The 13,160-nt window shown below is 50.6% G+C and overlaps 1 protein-coding gene across 1 annotated transcript in view; it reads left to right on the top strand.

Annotated features, from left to right (window-relative positions):
- The window catches only part of Lrrc27 (leucine rich repeat containing 27), a 29,901-nt gene extending 17,279 nt beyond the window's left edge, over positions 1-12,622 (top strand). Inside the window, exons 8-11 of the mRNA XM_052196307.1 lie at positions 441-534; positions 6,641-6,759; positions 8,036-8,159; positions 12,298-12,622. Of these exons, the coding sequence (XP_052052267.1) occupies positions 441-534; positions 6,641-6,759; positions 8,036-8,159; positions 12,298-12,444 (484 nt within the window). The 3' untranslated portion in view covers positions 12,445-12,622. The remainder of the gene's footprint in view (positions 1-440; positions 535-6,640; positions 6,760-8,035; positions 8,160-12,297) is intronic.
- The last annotated feature ends 538 nt before the right edge of the window (positions 12,623-13,160 follow it).

Below are 13,160 nucleotides of genomic sequence, written 5' to 3'. Positions count from 1 at the left end.
TGTATCCCTAGAAGGTCACTTGGACCCCCTGGGAGTCTAGTGAGATGGAAGATGTGCATTATCAAGTGTCTGAGAAGCTGCTGTGACCCTCAGCAGGGTCTGCAGCCTATGATGCAGTGCCACGGCCTAGCTCATTCCTCCTGGGGGAATGGGACTTGGGGAACCCGGCTGCCACAGGAAGGTATCAGCCCACAGCCTGAAGGGCCGCCTACATCCAGGGGCTTTCAGATGGGCTCTGCCTACCCCAGACTCTGCTCAAAGTGGTTTGGAAGAAGCCCAGCTGGAGAGGGGGGAGGGGAGGGGATGGAAAGGCTGTCAGCCTCTCACTGTGGACAGACAGACAGATAGAAGGCTTAGTGAAGCTAAAATGACAGCAGATTTTGCCAGCTCTGCTAGAACTTGTAGCTTGTGACTTTAATGTGACCATGCTTCTTCTCCAGAGACAAGAGAGCTCTGCAGGAGTGGAGAGAGCAGACCCAGCTGATGAGGCACAGGAGGGAGCTCAGTACATTCCAACCTCCACATAGGAGCATGGTATGTGGCAGGCGAGGTGGCTCCGGGCCCCTGCGTGAGCAGGGTGGGGCTCACACACAGTGTCCGGGCTCTTTCTCCAAGTCAATGGTGCTGCACACAGTCCCACCCTGTGAGCACTGCAGCTGCCCTGGCCTTTGAAGCTGCCCTCTACCCACTGACTACTGGTTCCAACTGAAGGACTCTCTCAACCTTGAGAGGGAAAGAGCAAACCACTAAGTTGAGATGTGTCTATGGGTGTTATCCTATAAAGTCTGCACCCACATGCCAGCCACTTTGGCACCTAAAGAACAGTGGCCTTGGAACTTATCCTGGACCCCAGGGTCCCCGTGAGGCTGTGTCTCACAGGGGGTCTGTACAACACCCCTTGCAGATGCTGGTCCTGTAGGGCACAGAAGGCAGTCGGTGCCAGGGATCTCCTCCAAAGATGTACATGTCATCCTCTATGTGTCTAGGCAGGCAGTGTGCTTCTTAGCTTGTTTACAAATGTTTCCTCATTTTTTTCCCGAAAAAATACTCTTTGTGTCTGGCCAGGTGGCAGCAGTGCACACCTTTAACCCCTGCATTTGGGAGCAAGGTGGATCTTTGTGGGTTCAAGGCCAGCCTGGTCTACAGAGTGAGTTCCAGGACAACCAAGGCTACACAGAGAACCCCTGTGTCAAAAAACAAAAACAAAACAAAAATGGTTTCCCATGTCCAGCAAGCCTCTGGTTAAGTCAGAAGCTGAGGAAGGTCCCAAGGCTTTCAACACAAAGCAACCATTTGTATCTTTCTCTGAGCAGCTTGTCACCAGTTCACATGTACCCGGCTGTGGTAGTTTAGATGAGAATGGCCTTTGGAAGAGGTGTCACCAGGGCTGGGCTTTGAGGTTTTAAAAGCCACACCATTCCCAGTTAGCTCTCTCTCTCTCTGCTTCCTGGGCATCTCAGTGTGTAAGCTCCTAGCTACTGGCCCTGTGCCATGCCTGCCTGCCTGCTGCCAAGCTCCCTACCATAGTGACCATGGTCTAACCCACTGAAACCGTAAGGAAGCAAGTCTAGTATTGGGTAGTAAACACTTCCTTGTATAAGTTGCCTTGGTTATGGTATCTCTTCACTGCAAAAGAAAAGTAAGATACCAGCCTTGATCCCTCTCAGGATATCATGTTTATCCCTTGCAGTCATGCTGGCCTCTCCTCCACGGCTGGTCAGGAACTCCTGACTCATTCCTAACTGATATCTATCAGGACCCATCATTACCAAATCTGTAGTGGGACCTTGCTGACCATCTGTCATGCCCCTTTGTCATGGACTTCTAGTGCAATTTGCCTGAAGCAGAGACCTTTGCTGATGTCTCGGCAGGACCCACTGTGACTGATGTCTGCAGTGGGGCTGGGCAGCTGACGGCTGGGGAGGACAGCCTGCCATTGTTCATCCAACTCAAACAATGGTTTGCTATCTTAAGAAACAAGAAAAAGAAAGAAACAAACAAACCTTGGAAACGGTTGCTACTGTAGAATGTCATAGGAGAGTAGCAGAAAGCACAGGGTAGGAATTTCAAATTCTGATGCAGGTGGAGTCCCTGGGTGGTGTGGGTCCCCTGCTCATAGCCAATGGAGACAAAGGTCTGCCATCTCCTGGGATGGAAGGTCAAGAGATTTGGACTCCTTCAGTTCAAACGGGACCTGTCACCTCATGTCATGCACACTCCTTACCCAGGAAGCCTTTCCCAAGAGTAGTTTCCTTAAAGCCATCCTGGACCCTGCAACAGGATCTTCCTAAATATAGTGAGGACCACTGAGGCTTTCAGGAAAAGCAAGGCTGAAAGCTAGCCTTGCTCCCACTGCTCATCCTGAAGGCTGTTCTGTCCTGGTCCACCACGGTACTGCCTTCTGCACTGTGTGATGTCAGAGAGGACTGTGTGTTCCTTATTCCTCTAACTACATTATATGCTGCCAGGTGCTCACTTAAGTGCCCACCATTCTTTCTATATCCCACACAGTTTTATACATAGTTTTTTCATGTGTATAAAAAATTAAAAAAAAAATTTATCAGCCGGGGACAGTAGTGGTACACCGATTTAATCCCAGCACTGAGGAGTCCAGCCTGGTCTACAAAGTGAGTTTCAGGACATCCAGGGCTACACAGGGAAACTGTCTCAAAGAGAGAGAGAGAGAGAGAGAGAGAGAGAGAGAGAGAGAGAGAGAGAGAGAGAGAGAGAGAGAGGAGGGAGGGAGAGAGAGAGAGAGAGAGAGGAAGGAGGAGGAGGAGGAGGGAGGGAGGGAGGGAAGAAATGAAAGAAGGAAGGAGAGCGAGAGAGGGAGGGGGGGAGGGAGGGAGGGAGAGAGAAGAAATTGACCAAAGAGGGACTGGAAAGATTACTTAATGATTACAAACACTTGCTGCTCTTGCAACCTGGCTTCAGTTCCAAGTTCCCATATGGTAGCTTACAGCCACCTCTACTTCCAAGGGATCCAAAGGCCTCTTCTAGTCCCCTTGAGCACCAGACTTACACATGGTACACATACACACATGCAGGCAAAGAACTCAGTGCACATAAAGTTTTTAAAAAAAGATTTTAAAAATAATTTAAAAAGAAAGCAAAGATTTAAAGAGAAATAGGGAGATGATGTGACAGGCAGTTCTCAAGAGAAAACCCAAATGGCTAGAGGTATGAGATCATCATGTATGAGCTACTCCACTGGTCCAGCTAAGAACTCTGCACTGTGAGCAAGCTGTGAGTAGAGCCCCCAGCAGCCTCCTGCAAGATCACCTCAATAACGGGACAAGCAGACAGAGGATGTCTCTCAGGTGATGAGGGCTTTCTAGCACTCACAAAGCCCTGGGTGAGGGTTTCAGCACCACAGAAACTGGGCATTGTCTTGTGATATAATCTCAACACTTGGAAAGCAGAGACAAGAGAATCAGCTAAGGATAGTTTGAGGCCACGGGAGGCCTTATCTCAAAAAACAAACAAGATAGTGTCCTTGGAGACTCTGTGGAGTTCGTTCTTTAGAGATGGCAGCAGTCTAATAGGGAGCAGTGAGCAAAGATGTTTGGTGGTGTATTTTGTCATCTGCAGAAACAACCGCACAGTGGGGACTCACAGTAGAAGGTGTGTCCCTGTGCCAGCCTAGGGGGTAGTTCTCAGCCTGTAAGGGCTCCTGCAGTTGGGCAGGAGGCCACTAGAGGGTGCTAGGGTGCTGAGCATGGCTGGAGGCTGCAGGGCGGAGCTGATGCTCCCTCCTTGAGCACTGCCAAGCCTGAGTAGTCACCATGTGTGAGGAAATGCCTTTGCAGCTTGACTCCAGACTGAGCCCACTTGCCTTTCCCGTGCTTCTTGTGACCCATGAGTGTGTAGGTCGTAGCCAGTGCAGGCACAGCCTGGTAAAGAACTTCTGAGACTGGACACTGGTAAGACTCCAGGTTGCTTTGAAGCTGACAGCTTTGCTTGTGACCTTTGAGCCCATTCCCCGCCTCCCCTCCCAGGTCTCTATAGCAATTGTGTATTTGACACTCTCTTGTAAAGCTGGTGAGAACCTTCCCTAGTTCTCTTCACCGACACTTCTGGGGTCTAAAAGGTTGCCCAATAATCAAGCACTTACATTTTCATTGTTGTTCTTAAAGAATAAGGTATTTGGATGAATTTTTCTTGCCTATATTTTTCTGTAATAGTAAATTTGTGTAGATGAGCCCCCCCACACACACACACTTTAATTTTTAAAACAAGTAATATCTAACTTTAATGGGGAAAAAAATCACCTGGACTTACCATCATGCCTTTCTTTCTGTTGGAATTTCTCTGGAAGACTTTTGATCTCCTATGGTGAGACAGCTGTCACAGTCTGCAAGCATGCAGAATTCTGCTGTGCCCCAGCCCTGTGCATTTCCGGGGTGGGGGTGGCTGTAAAAGGAGGGTGTGGTGGCTCCTGTCTCCTAACTGCATCTTCCTGGGTTCCAGGCCTTTCAGAGTGTCAGGCATGTTGGGTTTGAACCGCATGTGCGGGCAGATAAGATTCCAGCCCTGGAAATCTTCTGCTTGGAAAGGAAGAAGCAGATCTGATAGGGAGACAGGGTCTGGCTGAGTGCAAAGTCCACCCTTGCAGGGACATAGTGCATAGCAGGAGCCCTGGCAGGAAGCTCACCCCCTCCTCCTCTTCCACTCAGTTTCATTCTACTAAAGTCAGCCTTGAAGGTTCACAACCTGCCTCCCCATGCATGTACCCTGTGCACTGCGGACAGATGCACACACACACTTGAGGTCCTGAATCTGAGGCTGAATTAATTCACCACCTCATCCCCTGGAGGCAGCATAGTGAGCAGCACTGGTCACATGGTCCCGGTTGCCCATATCCGCTTGCCTGGAGCTGCAGAAACAGCTATTGGCTCCACAGAGAAGACCTGGGAGGAAGATAGAAAGATCTCTAGTCTCAACTTCTCTTTCTTTAATCACTAAGATGTTATAAGTTATTTCTCTGTCAATAAAATTAGTCAGGCTGGATGATATTTAATGCAGGTTTATTAGGAAGCTGCTCTCGCGTGAGTTCACTAGCCCCAAGGACCAAAGCCAGGGAAATCACCATGGAGAAAGTGGAAGGAGAGAGAAAGAGAGAAAGGACACATGTTTAGAGAGATGGAGAGGAAAAAACAAGGGAGGAGATGGGAGGATAGGAGGGCAATGGAGGGGAGGGGAGGGAAGGGAAGAAAAGGGGGAGAGAGAGAGAGAGAGAGAGAGCCAGCCCAGCCTCTGGGCTGGAAAGTTGAGAGTTGAGGGCAGGCTAGGCCAGGTAGGGACTGTGGGAAGCAGGGAAAACCTGGAGGCCAGGTCTGCTTTGATATGTAAAATGTGTACCTTAGTCTCTTGTCCCAGGGACCAAAACCAAACAACACAAAGTTCCCTCACCTCCAATATTAAGAGGGAGCAGGACAGCTCAGGTTCTGAAGGAGCCAGGATTAGGGCTGAGCCTTGCTTGGCTCTTGAGACTGAGCAGAGCAGGCCTGAGAGGCTGAGAACAGACAGAAGTCTCTTGGGTCATAGTCAGAGGAGAATTTTGAGACTAGCCTGGATTTGGTATGTCTGTGACTTGGGACTAGAGAGGCCCTAGAATAAGGCCACAGCAGTCAGGAGACAAGGTGACCCACACTATAGGCAGAAGGCAGGATGCTGGGAAGGGAGGCCAGTGCAGTATCTCCATAGACCACAGTGGGTAAGGAAGGCCAAATAGGATGTGTGTGGCCATAAATCCTGAGTGTCATCAGGCTAGAAATAAGAGGTGTGCCTAGGGGGCTGTGAGGAATAGACTTTTCATGACTCCAAGTAACCCCTTAATATTACAGAGAGCACATAAGTCTCTGCTCTGGGCTGGGCCTGTCTCCCCATGCCCTGTTCCCACAATTCAGTGAAATCAGAGACAAGGGCCACTGTGGCAACATGGCAAAAGGGCTGTGGAATTTCCTGGAAACACTGAGAGCACTGTTGAAAGATCTAGCACTACTTGGCCTTGAGGGCCAGTGTGTGTGTGTCTGTGTGTCTGTGTGTGTGTGTCTGTGTGTGTGTGTCTGTGTCTCTGTGTGTCTCTGTGCCAAAAGGCACATCTGGACATGCCCTGGTATCTCTCAGAATGCAGCTGCTCTGACAGGAACAACTGAGACACCTGTAGGTTTATCGCCTGTCCCACCCACGATGTCTCCATCCATGGCCAGCAACGCTATCCTGCGTGCAGCCTGGCCAAGTTTAAGGCTTACACTTGATATGCTCAGTTTGTGTCAGCACTTACGCATTAGCTTGAAACTTTGTGACTTTAAAACTAATTCACACCTGGATGAGTGACTTGGGTCCTGTTAACAGTAGTGTGTTTTCTGTCATGTGACAGACTCTCAGGGTATCCTGGGTCAAGTCTAGTAGCAACCTTGAGCATACCCAGCGTTCCTTGATCGACACTGCCCGTATCCAGCCTGTGTTGCTGGGGCCTTTGAGAGATGCGGAGATGCGTGTAAAGAAGGCCCCCTCTGTGTAGTCCCCGGGTGGCCTAGTAGGGTGAATGGGAATGTTCAGGAGCCTGGCAAGTGGGCCTGTGGGAGAGCAGCCTTCTTACCCACTGATGAGTATACCTTGCTGCGGTTTCTTTTAGATGGCATCGAAGATTCCCTTTGCCACAGACCCGACAGACTATGAGAAAATGTCAGTGAGTCCATTTGGGAAAATGAAGCCCAGCGGAGAGGGGACAGCACAAAGGACTATAGAAATAAGGTTGGTGACGGTCGTGTATTCTGGGCTCCCCAGCTCAGTGCCTCTGAGTGTCCAGCCTTATGTGAGAGCACTCAGCCCAGGGGGGCAATCTGCAAAGATATGGTCCCTGCCCTTGGAGTTCTATCACCCTGCCAGATGATCAGGAAGTCTTAGAAGACTCCGCCTACAGGGGTACTCCTGCAGCCCCACCCCCAGTGCTGCCCCAGCTATTCCAGTGCCTGAGCACTTGTCTCACCCCATCCCCGACCTTTCAGTCCTCAAGACTAAACCTAACCTTCCCATAGTGGTATGTTGGGTATAGCTTCTGCCAAAAGAAAGACAGGAGAGCACAAGAGAAGGCCAGTTCATGGTACCTTAGGGTTTGACACCCTGGAATCAGAACCTCTGTCCAGGGGGACACTAAGCTACTAACAAGGATAGTGAGTGGCATGTCAGTTGGCCAGCTGGCAGACCCATTTGTAGCTCAGGATAGCTTTGTGGAACTTAGGGGCCAATAAAAGACCAACAGGGGAGGGGAGAGACCTGAGCCGAGCCACTGGGCTCCTGTAGAAGCATTGCAGTGTCTGACACAGGTGTCAGAGAGCTGATTATGCCGGAAGGGGATGGGAAAGGATTCCCTGCATCTAGCCAGAGAGGTTCCTGGCCTCTTTCTGCCATTCGAAATGATTGCATTTACAGTCAAGCAATAGCAAGTTAGACTTAGAGTCCCAGTTAACAGAGATAGAGGTGTGTTTAAAAATCTCAGGTTAATGAGATGTTCTGCTCTGTCTAAAGGTTCAGTAAATCTAGTAAATCTGTTTTACCTAAGAAATACTGTTCTCCGCATGCATAGATAGGCACAGCCACACATGGACTTGAAGGATTTACGTTTATGTGTATGGGTGTTTTGCCTGCATGTGTGTCTGTGTACCATGTGTGTATAGTGCCTGAGAAGACCAGAAGAGGGCGTCATTTCTTTTGTAACTGAGTTGCAGGTGGTTGTTAGCCACCACAAGGGTGCTGGGAACTGGACCTAGATTGTATATAAGATCCACAGTGCTCTTAACCTCTGAGCTTGCTCTCTAAGCCCAGCTTAAGGGTGTTTAAGTACAGTGGCCTTGTGGGTAAAGATGTTGCCTCAATCCCAGCATCTCTAGGGGAGGCAAGGAGCTGTGCCACAGCTGCCTGGTGCCTCAGGATGGCTAGTGGGCTTCAGGGAAAAGGTACTTTCTCTCTGATTGTAATGGGCACTTCTAGCCTAAGGCCAGCATCCAAACAGTAAGTGTCTGTGTTTCAGTGCCTCACCATTAGCAGAGCTGGAGGACAAGATAAGGCGGCACACACAGCAGATCCGTGCTCGCAGTTTCCTGGGTACAAACCCAATGCAAGACATTAAGACGGCCAACCAGGATCTGGAAACCGTGAGTATCTGTTGCCTGTTTGGGAATATGTCACTAATGGAAGGGAATCCTCTTTACCACTGCAGAGCCGATATCCTCTAACCGTGTGGTTTGCCTGCCGTGTCTGTAGTGGGTGCGGGGTACAGCTCCAGAAAAAGAGCCTGGCCACATTTTGAGCCCTCAGCTGTACCAGGTGTCATGCGATGACCGTGATAGCTTAGAGCCTTTGAGGACAGGGATGGGCATCAGGTCTGGGACTGGTCTACTCTGTGAGTTTGTGGAGTCATTTTTTAAGGCCTCACACCCAGATGGTGGGCTGAAGCCCTATGCTGGCTGAAAGGGAGCTCTTTGCAAAGGGCTCATTGCTGTTGCCTAGAAAGAGAACACGGTGGCAAATCCACAGGGATCTGTATGAGCATGCCCCTGGGCTCCCAAACAGAGCAAACCGTGCCCCTGAACTGTCCCCAGACTCTTGAAGCTAAACCACATCCCTACGCAGTGATTGATACCATCAGCATCCATCGTGTGCCTCAGTGTCCCTGCTTGTGCAAGAAGCACAGAGCAGAAGCCCTTCCTGAGCTGACTGGAAGCTGGTGGAAGGAAGCAGGGGTTTTGTGATAATGGAACCTGGGTGCCCACGACTCCACCATTGCTTAGTTCTGGGTCAATCTGGCATTGGCCCAAGACCAGGCTTTCATGCGGCTCCATGTCTGTTATATCCAGATAGACAAAAGGAGACCCTGGCCTCAGCCCCACCATGAGGTTGAGCCTTCCAACTCAGTACTTCACATTTGCAGCCAGATTAATCACTGCTCTCCATAGCCAGAGGGGGGGGGGGAGCAGGGGCTAGCCTTCTAGACTGGTACACTGGAAACAAGGCAGCTTTGAGGTGAAAACCGTGAATGCCTAGTCACAATTGAGGGAGTCTGTAGCAATGGGCTCTGACTTCCCCCAAGAAGCCATGCACCCCTGGTTTTCAGTCACTGTTATCTGACCTTTGGCATAATAACTGAGCCTGGATCTTAGCACACACATGGCCCCTTTACTGAGGCCAGCAAAGTTTTATAAGAAGAAAGTCCATGGAGACATAGTATTAAGAGCCTGCAGAGAGAGAGAGAGAGAGAGAGAGAGAGAGAGAGAGAGAGAGAGAGAGAACACCAGCTAGTTGTGAGATTTGTCCCATAGACACCCCACCCCCCCCCAGAACACAAGAATGCAAACCTAGACCAAATCCCAGCATGGATTTGGTTCCAAGTCCTACTCCTGGCAGAGAGGCTACTGGCAAACCATAGGTGTGGGAGAGAGCATGGCCTAGGGGTCTGCCCCCAGGTGATGGTGTAGCCCCACACCCACGACTATTTGGGAAGCACAAATTGGTCTTAATGAGTTTTAAGGTGAGTGGAGTTAGCACAAAATTAGGTGGGTGGGGTGTGGATCTGTGAAGAATCAAAAGAGGGGGGAATATGAGGAAAATATGATGGACAAAATTTTCAAAGAACTAAAACAAAAGTTAAAAAACTATATGCAAACCTGGGGACAGCAGGTAAGAGTTGCGAGTCTGTTCCCTGGACAGTTACCACTGTCTCCACCGTCCCACCCAGCAGAGCCTGTCCTTTCTGGGGAGTCAGGTGTTGTGACAATGGCCATGTGATGCCTGCCTGAGCTCTAGGAAGGACCTGTCACCCTGGTGGGAAAGAGCACGGGTGTGGGGGGGGGGTGTCTTCCCCAGGTGAGCAGGTAGATGTGGAGGAGCTACCCTGGGATCCTGGGATCCTAGGGACCTAGAAAGGGAGCCATGGCTCCATGGTTACCCAGATGTCACTGTCACAAAGCCTCTGTTTTCCACTAGCCAGATAGGTCGCCCATGTCTCGGCAGGAAGAGCCGTCCTTATTCTCCTGACAAACAGACTACACGGGTGTTCCCTGGAGCCAGCTAATACAGAGTGGCCAGTGGGTGCCCAGGGGCACCTGTGAGGTCTGGAGATCATGGGATCTCATCCTGATGGATGGGGGACCAGCCTGCACTCAGCCCTCAGGAGAGGCCTCAGCAAGCCTGCAGAGAAGCCAAAGGGGAAAAACAGATACCAACTTTAAGAAGCACACAGTAGGGCTGGAGCACTGTTCCTCCTCTGGAGGATCCAAATTCAGTTCCCAGCACCCACATAACAGCTTACAACCATATTTAACTCCTGTTCCAGAGGACCCAGTGCAGTCTTTGACCTCCCCTGGCACCAGGCACTCACGTGGTACACATACATATAAACAGGCAAAAGCCGAGTGAGCAGTGGTGGTCCACGCCTGTAATCCCAGCACTTGGGAGGCAGAGGCACACAGATTTCTGAGTTCAAGGCCAGCCTGGTCTACAGAGTGAGTTCTAGGACAGCCAGGGCTACACAGAGAAACCCTGTCTCAAAAAAACCAAATCCAAAAATCAAAAAAAAAAAAAAAAGTGAAGAAAATGATGACGACAACGACAATGATGACAATAGCATTAATTCCTAGGCATTGGTAGAAACATAGCAAGTGCCTGGAGGCGAGATTAAATAAATGCCCCAGAAAACACAATGTAAAGAAAGGGGGATGTGGGCAACAGAGTTGAAACAAGATTTTAAGGCAACGACAACTAGAAGATTGGTCCAGGAGGTTCAACATGTGCTAGCTTTTCCAGGAGATGCCAGAGTACATGAAGGGAACATTTAAAAATAAAAAAATCAGCTTTCCTAGCACGTGTGGAACCCTGAGGCTGCTCTGCAGCCCAGCAGACATGCTGCCACATGTCGACAGTCCCAGGGTTTAGGAGTAGAGGAAGGAGGCTAAGGAGCCCACGGTCAGGCCCGCCTACATCGCGGGGCGCGCGCTAGAGCGCGCCTACCTGACCCTCAGAAGACAAAGAAGCACAGTAGTCGTCCGCATGTTAGGTAGGAGCTTGATGTCCTGACTAAGGACTGAACGATCCACTGCCAGAGTGATCATGGAGGATGAGGCCAGAGCAGCAGAAATGCCACCGAGGGCACTCGGGCTCACAAAAGCGTTACATCCTGCCCAGCCTCTCCAGAGGGCACGGAATAAATTCTGCCCATGGAGGTTGTCTGCGAGGGATAAGCAGAGCAAGGGAGAAAAAAAAGAAAAGGAAAGGAAAGGAAGAGAAAACGAAAAGAAAGCCAGGAGACCTTGCTTGCTTGGGGACCAGAGGACCAGAGCATCTGGCTGAGAGGCAGGTTTGTACAGGAGCAGAGGTTTAGGAGAGGTGTCCAGTTTGGAAACACCGAGTGACAGGCGCAAAGGGAACAGCGAAGTCTAAAATGAGGCTCCACAAGGAACCAACTAAGGCTAACCTTAGCAAGGTTCCACAAGCAACCAACACCACTGCTGACTGGTGTGGGTGGACCTAAGAGCTGAGAGGCCACACCCACAGCTGGGCTGAGGCTTCTGCGGGGGGTAGGGGCATCCCTCTGGGCTGGGCCAAGATCGCAGGGCTGGGCTTGAGACCAGCAGAAGGGGTGAGCTAAGGTTTCCACCTAAGGATCGGGTAGCTGGCCACAACAGACAGACCCTGGGCAGGCAGAGGTGAGCAGAGCTTGGCTACTGATAACACTGCCCACCTGTGACCACCAAGCCTCTTCCTTGGGTTTACCTTTTCCTGCCTGGAAGATGGGCTGAGAACACGGAACACAACTCACACACCTGACTCCAGGCGTTTCTTCCTGTGGGTTTCTTCCTTGGCCCTCTCAGACTGGCTGGTTCTGTTCCTGGGCAGCTAGAAACCTTGGCTGGGATTATGTTTAGGGTGATAGCCAACCGCAAACCCCAGAAGTATGGTACCAGGGGTATGGTATCTGGGGTACCAGCCTCAGTGGGCTTCTCTTTTCCCTCATTCATACTGCTGCCTGCACAGGAGTCTTGGGGGACATGCTGGGGGGACACCATGGCAAGTGGCTCACAAGATTGCTCACTCTGTGGAAAGGATGGTACAAGAACTACCAGATGTCCAGGTTGTGTGACCCCTTCACACCACTGAGGAGACTACACTGAGATGCGGCCTGTGGGTATTTGGGGAGAAGGTATCCTGAGTGCTCCCTGCATACACCCCATATGCAGTAAGTGGGGGTTCATTTGTCCTGCCTGGTCTAACTCACACCTCTTCCTCTTCTCCCCAAAGACTAAGAAACTTCAGGAGGAGTTAAGGAAACTGAAACTGGAGATGACCTTGAACAAAGACCATTCATTTCCATCTTTCACTGGAAACCTTTCACTTCACCCACCAGCATCACAGCCTCAAAATATATTTTTTAACACAAAATACTAGGAAAGCGGTGTTGTCAGCAGGGATGACAAGTACCTCCCACAGTGAGGAGCTGCTGTCCCCTATGTGGTGTGGGGACTGGCCCGGACGGCGACTAGTGGGTCTTCAGCTGCTCCACAGGCTGCGGCTTTTAATAGACCTGATTCTTTTCTGAGGCTATAGAAGGTTTAGCTGCATTAAAAGGAAGAATGCTGTAAGCACGCCAAACTGTTCTCTTCTGTCGCTGTTTCTACCAATCCGGTTGACAGGGGCCTCCAGCCAAGCCACAAGGGTGTCCTGATTTCCACTGACCCATGGGGAGGGAGGCTGCCGGCCTGACTTGTGCAGCTCCATCTTTGTTCAGATGGGGTTCAGTGGAGCACGTCATCCTGTTCAAACCAGTGTCCTTTGGCTTGACCCTTTGTTTACACAGGGACAGTGACACCTAGCCCCAGATATGCCTCTGCCCTGTAGGGTCCCTGGGCAACTGCCCACCCCCACCCCACCTGCAACTTTTAAATCTCCCCTTGATGCCACCCCACCCTCATAATCCTTCTGCCACTTATTCCGGGGCTGCATGGCAAATTGCACCTCTGAATGTGACTATAAATTCCAGATTCAAGGCTTTTTCTTCAGGATGTTGAGAATAGAGAGAGCACTATTCAGGCTTTCTGTTTCCTCTTGTGTAAATTCTGGTTAAGCCTTGACTTGATCCCCCTGACAGGGCCCCTGGCTTCTGG

This window comes from Apodemus sylvaticus, chromosome 1 (genome assembly GCF_947179515.1).
Source record: "Apodemus sylvaticus chromosome 1, mApoSyl1.1, whole genome shotgun sequence".
NCBI classification, from domain to species: Eukaryota; Metazoa; Chordata; class Mammalia; order Rodentia; family Muridae; genus Apodemus; species Apodemus sylvaticus.
Note: the sequence above shows the minus strand (reverse complement) of the source record. Positions and strands in the feature narration are given on the sequence as shown.